The sequence below is a fragment of the Ornithorhynchus anatinus genome, chromosome 17 (assembly GCF_004115215.2).
Source record: "Ornithorhynchus anatinus isolate Pmale09 chromosome 17, mOrnAna1.pri.v4, whole genome shotgun sequence".
Lineage (NCBI taxonomy): Eukaryota > Metazoa > Chordata > Mammalia > Monotremata > Ornithorhynchidae > Ornithorhynchus > Ornithorhynchus anatinus.
In genome coordinates, this window is record NC_041744.1 from 20,554,671 (window position 1) to 20,575,683 (window position 21,013).

Genomic DNA, 21,013 nt, shown 5'->3' on the forward strand with positions numbered 1-21,013 from the left:
GTTGTCCCACGTGGGGCTCCTGGTCTTTAATCCCCATTTTACAGTTGAGGTAACTGAGGCCCGGAGAAAAATAAATAATGATGATGATGACGGCATTTGTTGAGCGCTTACTATGTGCCAAGCACTGTTCTAAGCGCTGGGGAGGATACAAGGTGATCAGCTTGTTTCACGTGGGGCTCACAAGTCTTTAATCCCCGTTTTATTGATGAGGGAACTGAGGCCCGGAGAATAATAAATAATAATAATGATGATGGCATTTGTTGAGCGCTTACTATGTGCCAAGCACTGTTCTAAGCGCTGGGGAGGGTGCAAGGTCCTCAGGTTGTCCCACGTGGGGCTCCTGGTCTTTAATCCCCATTTTACTGATGAGGGAATCGAGACCCGGAGAATAATAAATAATGATGATGATGATGGCATTTGTTGAGCGCTTACTATGTGCCAAGCACTGTTCTAAGCGCTGGGGAGGATACAAGGTGATCAGCTTGTTTCACGTGGGGCTCACAAGTCTTTAATCCCCATTTTACTGATTAGGGAACTGAGGCCCAGAGAATAATAAATAATGATGATGATGATGGCATTTGTTGAGCGCTTACTATGTGCCAAGCACTGTTCTAAGCGCTGGGGAGGATACAAGGTGATCAGCTTGTTTCACGTGGGGCTCACAAGTCTTTAATCCCCGTTTTACTGATGAGGGAACTGAGGCCCAGAGAATAATAAATAATAATGATGATGATGGCATTTGTTGAGCGCTTACTATGTGCCAAGCACTGTTCTAAGCGCTGGGGAGGATACAAGGTGATCAGCTTGTTTCACGTGGGGCTCACAAGTCTTTAATGCCCATTTTACTAATGAGGGAACTGAGGCCCGGAGAATAATAAATAATGATGATGATGGCATTTGTTGAGCGCTTACTATGTGCCAAGCACTATTCTAAGTGCTGGGGAGGATACAAGGTCCTCAGGTTGTCCCACGTGGGGCTCCTGGTCTTTAATCCCCATTTTACTAATGAGGGAACTGAGGTCCAGAGAATAATAAATAAATAATGATGATGATGGCATTTGTTGAGCGCTTACTATGTGCCAAGCACTGTTCTAAGCGCTGGGGTGGCTACAAGGTAATCAGGTCATCCCAAGTGGGGATCATAGTCTCAATCCCCATTTGACAGATGAGGTCACTGAGGCCCAGAGAAGTGAAGTGACTTGCCCAAGGTCACACAACTCAGAACCTGAGTCTCCTCTAACCCTCCCTTCCCTGCCCTGCTGACTTCATGTCTCTAATGAGGCTGCTTTCACTTAATTAGTAACGATAATAATAATTGTGGTATCTGTTAAGCACTGACTATGTGCTCAGCACTGTACTAGTGGATGTAGTGGATTGTTTATCTATCTATCCCCATTTAGACCGTGAGCCCGGCATTGGGCAGGGATTGTCTCTATTTATTGCCATATTGTACATTTCAAGCGCTTAGTACAGTGCTCTGCACATAGTTAAGCGCTCAATAAATACTATTGAATGAATAAATGAATATTGATCTATTTTGATGGTTACTGATGTCTGTCTACTTGTTTTGTTGTCTGCCTCTCCCCTATTAGACTGTGAGCCCGTGGTTGGGCAGGGATGGTCTCTATCCGTTGCCAAATTGTACTTTCCAAGTGCTTAGTCCTGTGCTCTGCACAGAGTAAGCGCTCACTAAATACGATTGACTGAATGAACAGTACTTGTTATGTAGTGAGCGCTGCCGTTATTAACAGTGCCTGGCACCTAGTGAGTGCTCAACAAAAGCAGCAGCGTGGCTCGGTGGAAAGAGCCGGGCCTTGGGAGTCAGAGGTCGTGGGTTCCAATCCCCCCTCCGCCACTTATGAGCTGGGTGACCTTGGGCTAGTCACTTCCCTTCTCTGGGCCTCAGTGACCTCATCTGCAAAATGGGGATGAAGACTGGGAGCCTCACGGGGGACCACCTGATGACCTTGTATCCCCCCCTGCGCTTAGAACAGTGCTTGGCACATAGGAAGCGCTTCACAAATACCAACATTATTATTATTATTATTCGTATTAAGAGGCGGAGGCGGCCTGGAACCCATAACCTTCGGCCTGCCAGGCCCCTGCTCTAATAATAATAATAATGTTGGCATTTGTTAAGCACTTACTATTTGTCAAGCATTGTTCTAAGTGCTGGGGGAGATACAGGATCATCAGGTGGTCCCATGTGAAGCTCACAGTCTTCATCCCCATTTTTCAGATGAGGTCACTGAGGCCCAGAGAAGTCAAGTGACTTGCACACAGTCACACAGCTGACAAGTGGCAGAGGAGGGATAATAATAATAATGTTGGCTAAGCACTTACTACGTGGAGAGCACTGTTCTAAGCACTGGGGGAGATGCAGGGTCATCAGGTGGACCCACGTGGGCTCACAGTCTTCATCCCCATTTTACAGATGAGGACACTGAGGCCCAGAGAAGGGAAGTGACTTGTGCACAGTCATACAGCTGACAAGTGGCAGAGGAGGGATAATAATAATAATGTTGGTGTTTAAGCGCTTACTATGTGCTAAGCACTGTTCTAAGCACTGGGGGAGACACAGGGGAATCAGGGGGTCCCACGTGGGCTCCCCGTCTTCATCCCCATTTTGCAGATGAGGTCACCGAGGCCCCGAGAAGGGAAGTGACTTGTGCACAGTCACACGGCTGACAAGTGGCAGAGGCGGGATAATAATAATAATGTTGGTGTTTATTAAGCGCTTACTACGTGCAGAGCAATAAGAATAATGTGGTTATTTGTTAAGCGCTTACTATGTGCCGAGCACTGTTCTAAGCACTGGGGAAGATACAAGGTAATCAGGTTGTCCCACGTGAGGGTCACAATCTCAATGCCCATTTTACAGATGAGGTAACTGAGGCCCAGAGAAGTGAAGTGACTCGCCCACAGTCACACAGCTGACAAGTGGGAGAGCCGCGATTCGAACTCCTGACCTCTGACTCCCAAGCCCGGGCTCTTTCCCCTGAGCCACGCTGCTTCCCAGAGAAGCAGCAGCAGAACAGAGCACTGTTCTAAGCACTGGGGGGAGACACAGGGGAATCAGGGGGTCCCACGTGGGCGCCCCGTCTTCATCCCCATTTTGCAGATGAGGTCACTGAGGCCCCGAGCAGGGAAGTGACTTAATAATAATAATGTTGGTATTTGTTAAGCGCTTACTATGTGCCGAGCACTGTTCTAAGCGCTGGGGTAGACACAGGGGAAGCAGGTTGTCCCACGTGGGGCTCACAGTCTTAATCCCCATTTTACAGATGAGGGAACTGAGGCCCAGAGAAGTTAAGTGACTTGCCCACAGTCACACAGCTGACAGGTGGCAGATCTGGGATTCGAACTCATGAGCCCTGACTCCAAAGCCCGTGCTCTTTCCCAGAAGTGGAATAATAATAATAATAATGTTGGTGTTTATTAAGCGCTTCCTATGTGCAGAGCACTGTTCTAAGCACTGGGGGGGGGGACACAGGGTCATCAGGGGGTCCCACGTGGGCTCCCCGTCTTCATCCCCATTTTGCAGATGAGGTCACTGAGGCCCCGAGCAGGGAAGTGGCCCAGCGGCCCGGGGGCAGCGCCGGGATTAGAACTCCAGCCCGTCCGCGGGCTCTCAGTGCCCGGAGCGGTTTTATCGTCTCTCATCGGGTGACTAGGAGGCGGCGCAAAGGGGCGCGGGGTGTCGGCGGGCGCTAACATGGCGCCTGCGTCAGGCACTAACATGGCGGCGGCGAAGTCGCCCAGCCGCGCTCCGTCAGCGCCCCCTCCCCTCCCCCGCCCCCGCCCCCCCCGCCCCGACCGGAAGCGGCCCCGGCGGGCGGCGGCGCGCCCCGCCATTGGCCGGCCGCCCCGAGGCCCGCCCCCCGGCCCCCGCGGCGCGGCCAATGAGAGCGCCGGCCGGCCGGCCCCCCCGCCGCGCGGGGCCTGCCGGGAGCCTGGAGGACCGCCGAGGGGGAGTTGGGCGGACGGCGAGCGGCCGCCATGGCCACCAACATCGAGCAGATCTTCAGGTCCTTCGTCGTCAGTAAATTCCGGGAGATCCAGCAGGAGCTGTCCAGGTGGGCCGCCGCTCGGCGGGGAGGGAGGACGGAGGGGAGGACGGGAGGAGGGGAGGGAGGGAGGGAGGACGGCGGGGCGGCGGGGCGGCGGGGCCTGGGCCGGGCCTCGCTGGGGCCTGCGCGCGGCCTCCCCTCCCCCGCCGCCATTGCCCTTCCCCCTTCCCCCCCCCCCCCCATCCCCGGCCCCAGCGCTTGGCGCAGTGCTCTGCGCCCCCCGCGGATGCCAGCGTCGTGGGGCCCGTCGCAGCGCTTAGGACCGTGCTTAGCGCATCGGAAGCGCTCAGCAGCTGCCGCCATTGTCGTTTTCGGTCTTATCTCAGCGCTTAGGACGCTGCTTAACGCCCTGGAGGCGCTCAGCAGATACCACCGTCGTCGTCGTTAGTCTTCTCCCAGCGCTTAGGACCGTGCTTAACGCACTGGAAGCGCTCAACAAATAGCGCCATCGTCGTTTTTAGTCTTAGTGTAGCGCTCAGAACAGTGCTTAACGCACTGCAAGTGCTCAACAAATACCACCATCGTCGTTTTTAGTCTTAGTTTAGCGCTCAGAACAGTGCTTAACACACTGCAAGCGCTCAACAAATACCACCATCGTCGTTTTTAGTCTTATTTTAGCGCTTAGAACAGTGCTTAACGCACTGGAAGCGCTCAACAAATACCACCATCGTCGTTTTTAGTTTTATTTTAGCGCTTAGAACAGTGCTTAACGCACTGGAAGCGCTCAACAAATACCACCATCGTCGTTTTTAGTCTTATTGTAGCGCTTAGAACAGTGCTTAACACACTGCAAGCGCTCAACAAATACCACCATCGTCGTTTTTAGTCTTATTGTAGCGCTTAGAACAGTGCTTAACACACTGCAAGTGCTCAACAAATACCACCATCGTCGTTTTTAGTCTTATTGTAGCGCTTAGAACAGTGCTTAACGCACTGGAAGCGCTGAACAAATACCACCATCGTCGTTTTTAGTCTTATTGTAGCGCTTAGAACAGTGCTTAACGCACTGGAAGCGCTCAACAAATACCACCATCGTCGTTTTTAGTTTTATTTTAGCGCTTAGAACAGTGCTTAACGCACTGGAAGCGCTGAACAAATACCACCATCGTCGTTTTTAGTCTTATTGTAGCGCTTAGAACAGTGCTTAACGCACTGGAAGCGCTCAACAAATACCACCATCGTCGTTTTTAGTCTTATTGTGGCGCTTGGAACAGTGCTTAACGTACTGGAAGCGCTCAACAAATACCACCATCGTCGTTTTTAGTCTTATTGTAGTGCTTAGAACAGTGCTTAACGCACTGGAAGCGCTCAACAAATAGCACCATCGTCGTTTTTAGTCTTATTGTAGCGCTTGGAACAGTGCTTAACGCACTGAAGCGCTCAACAAATAGCACCATCGTCGTTTTTAGTCTTATTTTAGCGCTTAGAACAGTGCTTAGAACAGTGCTTAACGCACTGGAAGCGCTCAACAAATACCACCATCGTCGTTTTTAGTCTTATTGTGGCGCTTGGAACAGTGCTTAACGTACTGGAAGCGCTCAACAAATACCACCATCGTCGTTTTTAGTCTTATTGTAGTGCTTAGAACAGTGCTTAACGCACTGGAAGCGCTCAACAAATAGCACCATCGTCGTTTTTAGTCTTATTGTAGCGCTTGGAACAGTGCTTAACGCACTGGAAGCGCTCAACAAATACCACCATTGTCGTTGTTAGTATTATCTTAGCGCTTAGAACAGTGCCTAATGCACTGGAAGCGCTCAACAAATACCACCGTCGTTGGTAGTAGTATTATTTTAGCGCTTAGAACAGTGCTTAACGCACTGGAAGCGCTCAACAAATACCACCATTGTCGTTATTAGTCTTATCTCAGCGCTTAGGACAGTGCCTAGCACATCGGAAGCGCTCAGCAGATACCACCATTGTCGTCATTAGTATTATCCCAGCGCTTAGAACAGTGCTTAACACACTGGAAGCGCTCAACAAATACCACCATCGTCGTTATTAGTATTATTTTAGCGCTTAGAACAGTGCCTAGCGCACCGTAAGCTCTCAACAGATACCACCATTGTCGTTATTGGTCTTATCCCAGCGCTTAGAACAGTGCCTAGCGCACCGTAAGCGCTCAACAAATACCACCATGGTCATTATTGGGATTATCGCAGCGCTTAGAACAGTGCCCAGTGCATCGTAAGCGCTCAACAGATACCACCATCATCATTATTAGGATTATCCCAACGCTTAGAACAGTGCTTGGCACATAGTGAGCGCTTAAATGCCGTCGTTATTATATCCCAGTGCCTAGACCAGTGCTTGGCATGTAGCGCTTAACAAAAACTCTCATTACTATTGTTATCCCAGCGTTTGGCACAAGGCTTGGCCCATAGTGAACACTTATTAATACCATTATTGTTATCCCAGCGCTTAGAACAATGTTTGGCACATAGTGAGCGCTTAACAAATGCCAGGGTTACAATTATTATTGCCCCAGCGTGTGGAATGGTGCTTGGCACGTAGTAAGCGCTTAAATACCAACTTTATTATTATTATTACTGTTACCTCGGCGCTTAGAACAGCGCTTGGCACAGAGTGAGCGCTTAACAGATACCCTCAGCATGATTATTCGGTCTTCTCCTCCTCCCCACCTTGGGAAGGCAGGGAGCCGATGAAATTCATTCCGCCTCCTGCAGAAGCAACGGGGTTTAGTGGCCAGAGCTCGGGCTTGGGAGTCGGAGGTCGTGGGTTCTAATCCCGGCTCCGCCGCTTGTCTGCTGGCTGACCTTGGGCAAGTCGCTTAACTTCTCTGTGCCTCAGTTCCCTCATCTGTAAAATGGGGATTAACTGTGAGCCTCATGTGGGACAACCTGATGACCCTGGATCTCCCCCAGCGCTTAGAACAGTGCTCTGCACATAGTAAGCGCTTCATAAATATCAACATTATTATCCTCCAGGCCTCAGTGACCTCATCTGGAAAAGGGGGGTTAAGCCTGTGAGCCCCACGCGGGGCAACCCGATGATCTGGCATCTACCCCATTGCTTAGAGCGGTGCTTGGCACTTAGTAAACGCTTAGCAAGTCCCATCGTTATTATTACTGTTTGAGTGACCTGGGAAATCCCAATTTTTTGAATGGCTGCACTCTTGGGGAGGACCGAAACCGCCGGCGCAGGTGATGTGGACCGTACCCTCCAGTGAAAATAATGATGGGATTTGTTAAATGCTATGTTCTAAGCACTGGGGTAAACGCAAAGAATTCAGGATGTTTCAACCCCCATTTTCAGATGGCCCAAAGTCCCACAGCTCAAAAGTGGCGGAAAAGGGATTCGAACCCACAACTCTAGACTGTAAACCGGTTGTGGGCAGGGATTGGCTGTCTTTATTGTTGTATTGTACTTTCCAAGTGCTTAGTACAGTGCTCTGCACACGGTAAGCGCTCAGTAAAGACAATCGAATGAATGAATGAGGCATTTTTAGGTAGCGGGGAAGAGGCTGGTTTAGCAAAGGCCAACGGTTGATCCGGCAGACCGAGGGGCAGGGGCCAGAGGGATAAAATGGATTAAATTACACCGTTCTGACGGTGGACCTCCTCATATCCACAATTCCCCAAACCCGTAACAAATACCACATTATTATTATTATTATTATTATTATTATTATTATTATTATTAAATCCTCTCCAGGTGGGGATTTATTCGTGGGGAAAGTACAGAGGGGGGAGAGCTGGTTTGAGGCCCATTTCTTCATCGTCCATATTTTTTAGTGGCCCGAACGTCACGTGCACCATACACAGCCGGCCCCGGATTTTCCCTGTCCTGACAGTGTCACACAATGAAGGAAAGGGAAGAATAAATCTTAATTCCCAAAGTCCTCCATCTGCAGATAAAAAGGGTCCAGTATTTAAGGTTTACGATGGGGAACCAATGATCCTTAGAAGTCAGTTATTCATCCGAGAGCTTTTTGAAAGTTGAGAACAGATTATTCATGAGATCACAGCTCGTTGAGGCACCTTCTACCTGTCAGTTTGAGTTCTATTTCCAGAAATCTCCCTCAGGTGTTTTTTTGGGTTTTTTTTTTTGTTTTTGTTTTTGTTTTGTTTTTTTTAGTTGAATCAGCCAAGTTATTGGGTAGTCAGGTCATTTTTCAGTTCTGCAAGTGCACACTTCTTGGTGGTTCACCTGTTTTGGAGTGTTTCGGGTGCAGGAATTTTTCAGAGATTGGAAATTGAGGTTTTTAAAACCTGAAGTGTGGAGAAGAGGAACAAATGTAGCTAGCGAGTCTGTTTTTTCGGATTTTTACATGTTAGTGAAGGTGACCTCAGAGTCGCTCAGTCGTATTTATTTAGTGCTTGCTTACTGTGTGCAGGACTCTGTACTAAGTGCTCGGGAGGGGACAGTACAACACTATAAAAGATAGGTTTTCTGCCCACAAGAAGTTCGCAGTCTAGAGGGACAGTATATTGTGGTAAAATCTTAATGTGGTCAGCTCACTGCTGGGTGACCTTGGGAAAGTCACTTGACGTCTTTGTGCCTGTTACCTCATCTATAAAATGGGGGTGGAGACTGAGCCCTGTAGGGGTCAAGCCTCGCCCATTAGCTTGCATCTACCCCGGCGTTTAGAACAGTGCTTGACACATAGTAAGCCCTTAGCAAGTACCCTTATTAGAATGGTTATTTTTATGATTTATTATAAGTTGTTTAAGGTAGCTGTAGGCCAAGTTTAGGGCAAAACTTGCCCATGTCACATTGATGTGAGTCTAACGTAGCGTTAATCTGCAGTCCGCGAGAGGCCGAGAACGTTACTGCCCGGTGACCACTTGTGGATTAGGCGGTGGTGGGGCCAGTATTAGTATATGAAGGGTAGTGAACTTTGTATTATGTCTTGGCACACTTCGTAGGTTGCGTTAAAACGGCATTCCTCTGTGGAAAGCTTCCAGCCCGCTAAATAGATGACTTGGCCCCCAGTCCCAGAAATTGTAGAATGCTGCTTAGCCGGATGGTCCCAAAACTCATTCCTGTTCTTAAAATTTAAAACTGAATTGTAGTAAGGGCAAGGGGAGAAAGAGCAGTTGGGCGGGGCACGTGTGCATCGATTTACATTTTTGTTTTCGCTTCAGGGGATGTGAGTTCTAATCCCGGCTCCGCCACTTGTCTGCTGTGTTACCTCAGTTACCTCATCTGTAAAATGGGGATTAGGATTGAGCCCCCCCCCCCCCCCCCGGTGGGACAAACCGATTACTTTGTGTCTACCCCAGCGTTTAGAAGAGTGTTTGGCACAGAGTCAGCGCTTAACCAATACCAACATTATTATCACTGCAGACGGTTGTGTGGCACAGTGTTAGGGAAGGCTGCAGGGGGGGCAGAACTTGGTTGGAGAGAAGTTTGCCACGATCTGGGAGTGGGTGGAATAATCTGGAGTTGTTTCAGAGGAAAGATGAGAAAACTTAAAGGGGCACCTCGGAATCGCAGCGGTCATAACACTACCTTAGAGGACACTCTGAATTCCAAATGTTAGTTTTGCCCTCTTCATGTGCCAGAGGTGTTGCGTATTGTTACTAATGGTTTTTTGATTAATTTTTCAACTAGTGGAAGAGTTGAAGGCCAGCTGAATGGTGAAACAAGCCCACCTGTGGAAGGAAATCCTTCAGGTGATGAAGCTGCTTGCGCCAGGAACCTACCAAATGAGGAAATCGTGCAGAAGATAGAAGAAGTACTGACTGGGGTCCTTGATACGGAGCTACGATGTAAACCAGGTAAAATAAACCTAGCCTTTGCACAGAAATTGAGTTCTTGGAATTAAAATTTGCTTTTTATTGGAAATCTACACTCAGATACTTAGGGAATTTAAATGATTTAAAAAGCAGTATTTCAGGAAACAGCAGGGAGCAATGGCCTGGGAGCCCAAGGACCTGGAGTCTAATCCTGGCTCCCTTACTTGTCTGCTGTGTGACCTTGGCCAAGTCACTTAACTTCCCTGTGCCACAGTTTCTTCAACTGCAAAATGGAGTTTCAGTGCCTGTTCTCCCTCTTAGACTGTGTACGCCCTGTCTGGGACAAGGACTGTATCTGCCCCGACCTGGGCAGGGAGCGTATCTGCTAATTCTCTTGTATTGTACTCTCCCAAGCGCTTAGCGGACTACTCTGCCCATAGTAAGTGCTCAGTAAACACCATTGACTGGCTAATGTTTATTTGCCTCAGCACTCCGAATAGCGCATGACACATAGTAAGGGCTTAACAAGTACCATAAAAAAATTGACCTGGGCTGTGATGACGTGATTAATGATTTGGTGAAATTCAAGTGTGAGAAACGGTCAGTTCTTTTCATTTAGAAATGAGTTAACCATCGGAATCACATAATTATCCACGGTCATGTTCAGCATGGTACTGGGGCCCACTGTATTCATTCTTTATCCAAATGTACGTTTCTGAGTAGATCATCTAATGGTCTGTCCTTGGAAAACCTAGAGGCCTAGGAAAAAGTACTCTGAAAGCTAAAAGCAGTTTGCAGTGGTAATTGTTTTAGTGTTTAAGGGTCCAGTTGGTGCAGTGTACTGAATTTGGGAAGTGCAGATTAAAGAAGTGGTCAGATTCCCTGCCCATAGAGTGTACACCGAACAGGGGAAACAGAAAAGGTGAAAATGAGGACTTTGCCCAGTTGTTAACTCTGAGTTAAAGTCGTTTGAAAGTTACTTAGTTGGACGTACATAGAAATGTGCTCTCAGTACACAGGTTTAGCTATTTACTCAGCTCACTGCATTTTTTTTTTTTTAAGTACCAATCTGTGGGATTATCCCACCGTGGTTTGTTGGGCCCAGCTTTCTAATCATTTCCATTTATCCTGTTGTTTGTCTAGAATGATCTAATACCGGTATGGATTGTTTTTCAGAAACCATAACCCCTCCCAAGTGAAAACCTACAACGTAACTTGTGCTAGTTAGGATATAGAGTTGTTAAGATGCCCATATTCTTCATGATGAGCTATGTAAAATCACATTTTGTTCTGGAAAAAAAAATTTAATTTATATATTTGCGGATTTGCCTAGAAGCTTCTGTTTTTAAGAAGTTGCTGTTGGCACAGAGACGGACATTTTGTCACTTTGGAGTCACTTGGGGGATTCCTGCTGCTGCACTACCGTGTAAACGTCAAAAACCTTACCTGCTTTGATTTGAAAGAGTGAAAGAATTCATATGCATTTAGGGAATTTGTTTGAGTGGCTGTCTTCCCGACTAAATTGTAGACACTTGGCATTTTTATTGCACTGGTCCAAATTCTTAGCGAGTGTTCAATAAATACTCGTGTAAGATAACGTGGTCTCAGAAATGACAAAAACAATCCATAGAAAGTACTTGCAGCATGCCAAATTTGACAGGTGATATGTGCAAATAATGTATTTTTATTGGAAAGAGCGTGGCACAGTGGATAGAGCATGGGCTTGGGAGTCAGAAGGTCATGGGTTCTGATCCCGGCTCTGCCACCTGTCTGCTGTGTGTGACCCTGGGCAAGTCACTACTTGCCTCATCTGTAAAATGGGGATTGAGACCTTGAGCTCCACGTGGGACAGGGAAGGTGTCCAAACCGATTTGCTTGTGTCCATCCCAGCGCTTAGGACAGTGCCTGGCACACAGGAAGAGCTTAACACATAGCACAGTTGTTGTTTTCATCTTTAAGAAACTTGGGATCTTTGAGACCGATGAGCTTAATCCTCTCCTCAAGTTTCAGCAGCAGATCATCTTTTGGCAATTACTGAATGAGCGATTAATCTGAAACCTCCGAAAGAGTCGGCAAGCCGATTGGAAAGCAGCTTGACCCTTTGTAAAAGTGGTATTAATGTGCTGAAAAAAACATTCTTGTGCAGGAGGTCAAAGGGAATTGTGTTGTGCGATGTTTTGGCCAAATGTTGGTTTTTGCAATGACCTGAAAAATTAGTTGGAATATTTTGTCATTTTAGATGTAAAAGAGGCCTCGAGAAAAAGTAGATGCGTCTCTGTGCAGACAGACCCTACAGATGAGATTCCAACCAAAAAGGCAAAGAAACATAAAAAGCACAAAAATAAAAAGAAGAAAAAGAAGAAAGAGAAAGAGAAAAAGTATAAAAGACAGCCAGAAGACTCTAAGCCGACATTGGAAGCCCATCATGCCGAGGAGCCCGGGTTAGAGTCCGATTCTTATCTGAAGTTTGATTCTGAGTCCCCGGTGATGGCACCGGCTCATTCCGGCAGGGCCCTTGGGCTCCCCGAGCCCCCCGTGGAGCCAACGAAGCCCCTGTTGATGACGTTGGGGCTGAGCGAGCCCCCTCCCGTGCCTCTCGAAGCTCCCGAAGTAGCAATGGAGGTGTCAGAGCCACCCCTGAAGGAAGGCACGAGGTCCTCGGCGACGACAACGGAGCCGCCGGAGCCACCCGTCCCGGAAACGGCAGAGTTCCCTTCGGCGGAGCGGTCGGAGCCCCCGCCTGCGGAACTCCCCGCGGCCACGACGCCGAGGTCGGCGGAGCCCCAGGGGACTCTGGCCCCGGAGCGGTACGCGAGCCCTGTGCCGAAGCCTCCGGAGCTGACGCCGGAAGAAAGGATGACCGAAGGGCCGGCGCCTCCGGCGTCGGAGCCGCCCAGGTCCTGGGAGACGGTGCTAGAGACCCCATCGGAGGCGTTGCCCGGGCCGTCGGTGGGAACGCCGGAGCGGCTGCCAGAGGTCGTAGCGCTTGAGTTTCCGGAACCAGCTAGGGCAGTACACCCCGCGGCGGAGACACCTCAGGAGTGGGCGGGAACACCGGCTCTTTGGGGCCCGGAGGTGCCGGGGCCGGCCGCGACGACGGCGCTGGAGTCTCCGGGGCCGCCCGCGATGGCAGCGCCGGGGCCGCCCGCGGTCGCAGCGCTGGAGTGGGCGGGCCCGCCGGCGCCGGCAGCGCTGGAGTGGGCGGGGCCGCCCGCGACCAAAGCGCTGGAGTTGGCAGGGTTTCCCGCGACCCAAGCGCTGGAGTTGGCAGGGTTTCCCGCGACGCGAGCGCCGGGGTCGCCGGAGCCGCCCGCGCCGAGGGAGCCGGGGTCGCCGGAGCCGCCCGCGACGACGGAGACGGGGTCGCCGGAGCCGCCCGCGACGACGGAGACGGGGTCGCCGGAGCCGCCCGTGACGACGGAGGTGGGGTCGCCGGCGACGCCGGGGCCGCCCGCGACGATGGCGCTGGGGTCGCCGGCGCTGGGGTCGCCGGGGCCGCCCGCGACGCCGGCCCTGGAGTGGTCACAGGATGCGCCTGTGCTTCCCATGGCCGTGGAGATGTCCCAGGAGGCCCCGGAGCCACCTGCAACCGTGCTGGAGTCGGCCCAGGAGTCGCCAGGGCTGCCCTCGGCGACGACGGCCGGGTTGGAGTTGCCGGGGCAGCCCTGGGCGCCGGTGGGCGGGTCGGAGTCGCCGGGGCAGTTCTCGGCGCCGGCGGCCTGGCAGCCCTCGGCGGCGGCCGGGCCGGAGTCGCCGGGGCGGCCCTCGATGATGATGCCCGGGTCGGAGTCGCCGGGGTGGCCCCCGGCGACGACGGCCGGGCCGGAGTTGCCCGGGCCGCCCGCGGCGACGACGGGGTTGGAGGCGGCGGGGCAGCCCGAGGCGCCGACGGGGTCGGAGCCGACGGGGCCGCCCGCGGTGACCACCACGGAGCCGGAGCCGCCGGGGCCGCCCGCGGTGACCACGACGGCGCTGGAGTCGCCGGGGCTGCCTGCGGCAACGACAGCCGCAGCGGTGCTGGAGTTGCCGGGGCAGCCCGCGGCGACGACGTCGGAGCCGACCGCAATGACCCTGTCAGAGTCCCCGGAGGTGCCCGCGACGACGGCGCTGGAGTCGTACAGTACGGTAGCACAGGCGCTGCCGGCCACGTTAGTTGGGGAGACGTCTACTTCAGTAGCGGTGGATTCCATGATGGCCACAGAGTCCCATATGTTAGTGTCCAATACCATGGAGTCCCATATGTTAGCGTCCAGCTCCCTGGACTCCCATATGTTAGCGTCCAGCACCATGGACTCCCAGATGTTAGCGTCCAGCACCATGGACTCCCAGATGTTAGCGTCCAGCACCATGGACTCCCAGATGCTAGCGTCCAGCACCATGGACTCCCAGATGTTAGCGTCCAGCACCATGGACTCCCAGATGCTGGTGTCGGGCGCCATGAGCTCCCATATGTTAGCCACTAGCACCATGAGCTCCCAGATGCTGGCCACCAGCTCCATGGACAGCCAGATGTTAGCCACCAGCTCCATGGACAGCCAGATGTTGGCCACCAGCTCCATGGACAGCCAGATGTTGGCCACCAGCTCCATGGACAGCCAGATGTTAGCCACCAGCTCCATGGACAGCCAGATGTTAGCGTCCAGCTCCATGGACTCCCAGATGTTAGCCTCTAGCTCCATGGACGCCCAGATGTTAGCCTCGGGCACCATGGACCCCCAGATGTTGGCGTCGGGCACCATGGACGCCCACATGTTGGCGTCCGGCACCATGGACGCCCACATGTTGGCGTCGGGGACCATGGACTCCCAGATGCTGGCGTCCAGCACCCCGGAGTCCTCCATGCTAGGTTCCGGCCGGTTGGCCCAGGACCCCTACAGGTTAGCCCAGGATCCTTACAGGCTAGCCCAGGATCCCTACAGGCTGGCTCAAGACGCGTACAGGTTAGGCCACGACCCCTACCGGGTAGGGCACGACCCCTATAGACTAGCCCCCGACCCCTACAGGATGTCCGCCAGGCCCTACAGGCTGTCCTCTAGACCCTACAGGATGGTCCCTCGGCCCTACAGGTTAGCCCCCAGACCCCTTTTGTCGGCGTACAGGCGCTCCATGATGATGTCTTACGCCGCCGACCGCTCGATGATGTCCCCCTACGAGCGCTCGATGATGTCCGCTTACGAGCGCTCCATGATGTCCCCCATGGCGGAGCGCTCCATGATGTCGGCCTACGAGCGCTCCATGATGTCCGCCTACGAACGCTCCATGATGTCGCCCATGGCCGAGCGCTCCATGATGTCGGCCTACGAGCGCTCCGTGATGTCGGCCTACGAGCGCTCCATGATGAGCCCGATGAGCGCCGACCGCTCCATGGCGTCCTATGCCGCCGACCGCTCCATGATGTCGTCCTACGCCACCGCCGACCGCTCCATGATGTCGTCCTACGCCACCGCCGACCGCTCCATGATGTCCTACGCCACCGCCGACCGCTCCATGATGTCGTCCTACGCCGAGTCTTACGCCGATTCTTACATGGTCCCTCCGCTGCCGCCCGAGGAGCCGCCCACGATGCCGCCGCTGCCGCCCGAGGAGCCCCCGATGACTCCGCCGCTGCCCCCCGAAGAGCCGCCCGAAGGGGCGGCGGCCTCCGCCGAGGGGCCGGCCCTGACTTCCGAGATGCAGGCTGAGCCGGCGGAGGAGCCGGCGGCGGCCGAGACGGCGGCCTTGCCCGGGGAGGAGCCGGCGGCGACGGAGGGGCGGGCCTCGGCCGCGGAAGGCCCGCCCGAGATGTCCACGTTCCCCCCCGGGGGCCCCCTGACCGAGATGCTGGTGCTGGCCACCGAGGGGTCGGCGTACCCGACGTCCACCGAGGGCCCCGCGCTGCCGGCGGAGATGCCGCCGCTGCCCCCCGAGGGGCCCGTGCCGATCGAGATGCCCCCTCTGCCCGGCGAGGGGGCTCTGCCGCCGACCGAGCCGCCCCCTCTACCCCCGGAGGCTCCCGCGCCGCTGACCGAGCTGCCGCCCCTGCCCGCGGAAGTGCCGCCGTCCACCGAGATGCCGCCGTTGCCCGCCGAGGGGCCCGCGCCGCCGCCCGAGATGCCGCCGTTGCCCGCGGAGGGGCCCGAGATGCCGCCTCTGCCCGCGGAGGCGCCCGCCCCGCCGTCGGAGATGCCGCCGATGCCCGGCGAGGGGCCGCCCTTGCCCCCCGAGGGACCCGCGCTGCCGACTGAGATGCCGTCCTGGCCCACGGCGGGGCCCGCCTTGCCGAGCGAGGGGCCGCCCTTACCCCCGAAAGAACCGACGTGGCAAGAGCTGACCGCCCCTCCCGAGCCTCCCCCGGTGCCGGCCGAATATTGCGAATACCCTCCGCCGCCTCCCCAGCCTTCGGGAGTAGCGCCCGAGTCGCCGGCGCCGTCGTCGGGACCCGCTGACGCGGTCGGAGAGCCGCAGTCTCCGACGACGTCCGGGTCGCTAGAATGCGACGGAGCCCCGCCCCCACCCCCGCCGCCGCCGCCGCCGCCGGAAAGTACAGTCCAGCTGCCCGAGACCTCTAGCGGGTCGCCGGAACTCTCTCTAATCTCCAGACCCGCCGTACTGGAGGTCGAGCCTCCTGTGAGCGCACCCGAGCCCGCCACGGCCCCAGCGCCTCTCGTGGCGTCGGAACCGGGGGAGGGCCCCGGACCCGCTTTCCGGGCCCCGGAGCCCTCCGTGGGGCCCGCAGGCCCCGCGGCCTCGTCGGAGACCCCGCTGAGCGGAATGGATTTCACCTCCCCTGGAACGTGTGATTTCGCAGCGGAGACCAGCCGGTCGTCCGTCAGGGAGGAGCTCCCCCTCCCTGCCCTGCCCCGCGAAGAGCTCTACGCCAGCGAGAGCCAACCCGAGAGCCTGGCCCGAGCGGGCGTCCCCCTCGCCGCCCAAGAGACCGACCAGGGCGCTATATCCACCACCTGCCCCGAGACCGTTAGCGAGGCTTACGCCGAGCCGTCGTTTCCCGTCGGCGAGGCGGGGAAGCGCGGGGAGTCGTCGGCCATCTCCTCCAGTATCGTCGGCGAAGCGGACGGAGCGGGGCCGGCGGTGACCGCCGGCCCCGGTTCGGAGAAGACGGGCGAGGCGGGGACGCCGCTCGTCCCAGAGACTGAACCGGCCCCGGTCAGCGAGGCCGGTCCCGAGGAGCCTCTGCCGTCTCAGGAGATCGAGAGCGACATGGTCATCTCCACCAGCCCGGCCGGCGGGAGCGAAATCGACATCGAGATCCCTCTGCCCCCGAAAGACGTTGGCGCGGAGGCGCCGCCGGCCGAGGGCCAGCCGGCCGAGGCCGCCGCCGCGGGGCCTCCGTCGGCGAGAGAGCCGGACGGCGGCCCGGCGGTGGCGTCCAGCTCCAGCGACGGCTGCGGGGCCGAGCCGCCGGCCCCGCCCCCCGCCCCAGCCGGCGAGCAGGACTCGGTATTCGGGATCAGCACCAGCACCAGCGATTTTAACGAAGTCGAGCTCATGAGGCCGCTCCTCCCTAAAGACATGGAACGAGCCGCGGCGTTGGCCGCCAGCGTCGGCTTTCTGGGCGCCGACGTCGCCGGCCCCCTGCCCCCCGGGCTCATGGGCCCCAGCCTCCCCGGGCGAGCCGACGAGTCCTCTTCGTCCGACGAGAAGGACGACTACGAGATCTTCGTGAAGGTGAAGGACACGCACGAGAAGAGCAAGCGCCATAAGAGCCGGGATAAGGGCGAGAAAGAGTCCAAGAAGTCCAAGAAGAGCCGGTCGCGGTCCCATTCCAAGTCCAAAAAGCGGAAGAGGACGTCCCGGTCCGACTCGGCTTCCCGAGAGGCGACCTCGAAGAGAGGCAGGTCTAGGAGCAGAAATCACTCGAATTCCAGAAAGAAGCATTCCACGGCAGACAACAAGTCTCGCTCGAGGTCCGTCGACCGGAAGGAGAGTCTCGATTCCTCCCTGAGGTCTCGAAGTAAGCGCTCCAAGTCTTCCGAGCACAAGTCGCGCCGGCGGACCAGCGAGTCCCGCTCCCGGGCCCGGAAGAAATCCTCCAAGTCCAAGTCGCCTCATCGGTCCCAGTCGCGCTCCAGGTCGCGGTCCCGGCGCCGGCGGCGGAGCAGCCGGTCGCGGTCCAAGTCGCGGGGCCGGCGGTCCTCGTCGAAAGAGAAACGGAAGCGCTCCCCCAAGGGCCGCTCCAAGTCGAGGGAGCGCAAGCGGAAGCGCTCCAGCTCCAAAGAGAACCGCAAGGCCGGCCGGGCCCGCAGCCGCACCCCCAGCCGCCGCAGCCGCACCCACAGCCCGGCCCGGCGGAGGCGGTCCAGGTCGGCGGGGAGGAGGCGGAGCCCCAGCGCGTCCCCGGCCCGCCGCAGCCGCAGCCGCAGCCCGGCCCGCCGTAGCCGCAGCCCCGCCCGCCGCAGGAGGTCCCGGTCGGCCGCGAGGAGGAGGAGCTTTAGCATCTCCCCCGTCCGGCTAAGGCGCTCACGGACCCCCCTGAGGAGGCGCTTCAGCAGATCCCCTCTCCGCCGAAAACGGTCCCGGTCGTCCGAGAGGGGCAGATCACCACCTAAACGGCTGACCGATTTAGGTGAGTAACTTGCATAAACGAGAAATCAGTTTGCCCTTTACTGTCCTCCTCAGACCAAAACTGAACGTGTGAACGGTGTCTGTCTGGGAGCGGGCTACGTAAGCGTCCCCGAGCCTTTTTGAGTTAATTGGCTTTAGACTGAGATTTTTTTTTCTAATTATTATTAATATTATTTTTATTATTTTTATTTTATTTTTGGTCTTTTTTTTCTTCTTTTTTTGGGCCCCCGGAACTTCCACACAATTTGTGATACAGTTTGAGTATGTGGCTATTTAAATGCATTCGTATATTGCTTGCACATGATGAAACCAGACCTCCGGGTATGTTTTAGAATGTCAATGTAAATAATGACCTTTTTCTAATGTGAAACTGTTTAGTGCTTTATTAGTCTGAACTGGATCCAATTTTGAGCGACTGTAACAGTGACTGAACCTAAATAAAAAAAAGTTGTTAGTTCAGCTTTCCATTCAAAGGAGTTGGGATATCTCTGTGCCTTATTTTCCTGCCTAAGGTTCTTGACTTTTGTTTTTTAAGGAGTCCATGTCCCGGGCGGGGGTCATCCGTCTAGTCCCGGGCAGCCGGTAGCTCGCCACGGTAGATGGTTGGCAGCGGTAGGGTTGGAAGTAGCACCGGGACGGAGACGAGCAGAAAGGTTTCTCTCGTTCGCTGAGGGACGGGGAGCTAGGAGGGTGTGGCAGGTCTGGCTGGTCGGTTGAGGGGGAAGGGAAGAGAGAAATCTAGAACACCCCCCCAACTCCCCGCCCCCATCCCCACCCCTCCCCATCATCCTCATACTCTGCTCGCTCAACAACAGTTTACCAAGTGGCACTTTTTTCCTTAAATCAATCACTCAATGGTATTTTTTGAGCGCCTGCGGTGTGCAGAGCACTGTTCCGAGCGCGTGGGAGAGTACGGTAGAAGAAGAAGACACGATCCCTGCCCACAAGGAGCTTACAGGTGATGCTCGACATCGGTTGTACAACTGTCATCTCCAGCCGCAGATTAATTCCCCAGGCCTAGGGTGGATGAGGAAGAAGGAATTAGGAGGTAGCGTTGGGGATAGCGGAGCAGGTTGTGCGCACGAGGGAGAGAGAGAGAGCGGGAGAAGGGGAGGACCAAGCCCAGGCAGGGGAGAGGAGGACGGAGGTGGGACGGTCAGTTGCGGGGAGCGATCAGGCTCCGGCCAAGGGTTCTCTTTCGGCGCCCCGAGCCCGTCTTGGGCGTCACGGTCGAGAGAAACGATTCGTTAAAGAATGCCAGCGGGGAGAGCTAGCGGGAGGCACCGACACACACGTACTCCCCCTCGCCCGCACGCAGCAGGCCCAGTTATCCTAGTGCTGCCGCGAGTTACTGCCTTGTGACGAGCTGGGCTTGGAGGGGGAACCGTTGGGGCTCCGGGCGCTGGAGGGTTCGGACGGGCCCCTGGTGGGTCTGAAAGAGCTGACGGGCCCCCTCCAGGGTGGAATTTAGGGAGCGGCCTTAGACCCCGGGACCGGGAGGGAGGGGACGAGCCCCCCCCGCCCCGCTTAAAGATACGTTGTTAAGTTCTGAGCAGTGTGCGTCGTTGCAAAGCCCCTGTGTAAAAATGTTACTGTTCTTACAGATAAGGCCCAGCTTCTGGAAATAGCCAAAGCTAACGCAGCAGCAATGTGCGCTAAGGCTGGTGTGCCCTTGCCACCGAGCTTGAAACCTGCTGCCCCGCCACCAACAGTGGAAGAGAAAGTGGCCAAAAAGTCAGGAGGCGCGACAATAGAAGAGCTCACGGAGGTAAGGCCGAGAGCAGGGATGGGGGGTTTGTCAGCATTCAGCGCGTTCGTTCGGTGGCCTTGAGCCCGGGGCCTTTCGCGGGGAGACCTGCCTCTCGGCATCCGCTGAGGCTGTATTTGTACGGCCCGACACCCCAGGACCCCCCTCCGCCGCAGTCTCTCCAGCTGCATCCGGAAAGAAACGTGGGCGGTGTTGCGACGAGGGGCCTGAGAGAAGCCCGCGAGGCCCACCGCCTCAACAGTCGGGCCTCTGCCGGCCGTTTTCTCCTGATCCCACCCCGGCTGAGGCATTTTGGGGGGACTTAAAGGCCCTCCCGCTGCTTCATCTCATGGCCCTTTTGAAATGAATTACCGACGAGCAGGGTGCGCGTTCTCAAGTAGAGAAAGCGGGCGGTTCCACTCGGACGATTTCAGAAATCCTCTGAAGCTAGGCCCCAGAGTTTCATGAGCAACTTTTCAGGATCTTTCTTTTCCATCGTGTCAGCCCTCCCCCCCCCCCCCCCCCCCCACGTGTCTAAAAACCCTGGAGTTAGGGCATTTATTTGCCCTCCTCATTCCGTTCTTTCAGAGATTCTTTTTGATTTCTGGAAGGAACGGGATTCGGACGGTCCGTGTGGATGTGGACGCAGGCAGTTTCACCTTTCTTTTGTGTTTCGCTCTTTAAGAAATGCAAGCAGATCGCTCAAAGTAAAGAAGACGACGACGAGATCGTGAACAAGCCTCACGTTTCGGACGAGGAGGAGGAGGAACGTCCTTTCTACCATCACCCCTTTAAACTCAATGAACCCAAGCCCATTTTCTTCAACTTAAACGTAAGTATTCTGTCACGTCTATCGTTCAAGTCAGACGTCTTCCCACCCGCTTGCATTGTGCTTTCCCGAGCGCTTGGTACAGAGATCTCGCACACGGCAA

At 55.3% G+C, this 21,013-nt stretch overlaps 1 protein-coding gene across 1 annotated transcript in view; it reads left to right on the forward strand.

Annotated features, from left to right (window-relative positions):
• Positions 1 to 3,948: 3,948 nt before the first annotated feature.
• Positions 3,949 to 21,013, forward strand: part of SON (SON DNA and RNA binding protein) — a 35,478-nt gene continuing 18,413 nt past the window's right edge. Inside the window, exons 1-5 of the mRNA XM_029082076.2 lie at positions 3,949 to 4,076; positions 9,648 to 9,814; positions 12,012 to 18,335; positions 19,939 to 20,102; positions 20,767 to 20,913. Of these exons, the coding sequence (XP_028937909.1) occupies positions 4,000 to 4,076; positions 9,648 to 9,814; positions 12,012 to 18,335; positions 19,939 to 20,102; positions 20,767 to 20,913 (6,879 nt within the window). The 5' untranslated portion in view covers positions 3,949 to 3,999. The remainder of the gene's footprint in view (positions 4,077 to 9,647; positions 9,815 to 12,011; positions 18,336 to 19,938; positions 20,103 to 20,766; positions 20,914 to 21,013) is intronic.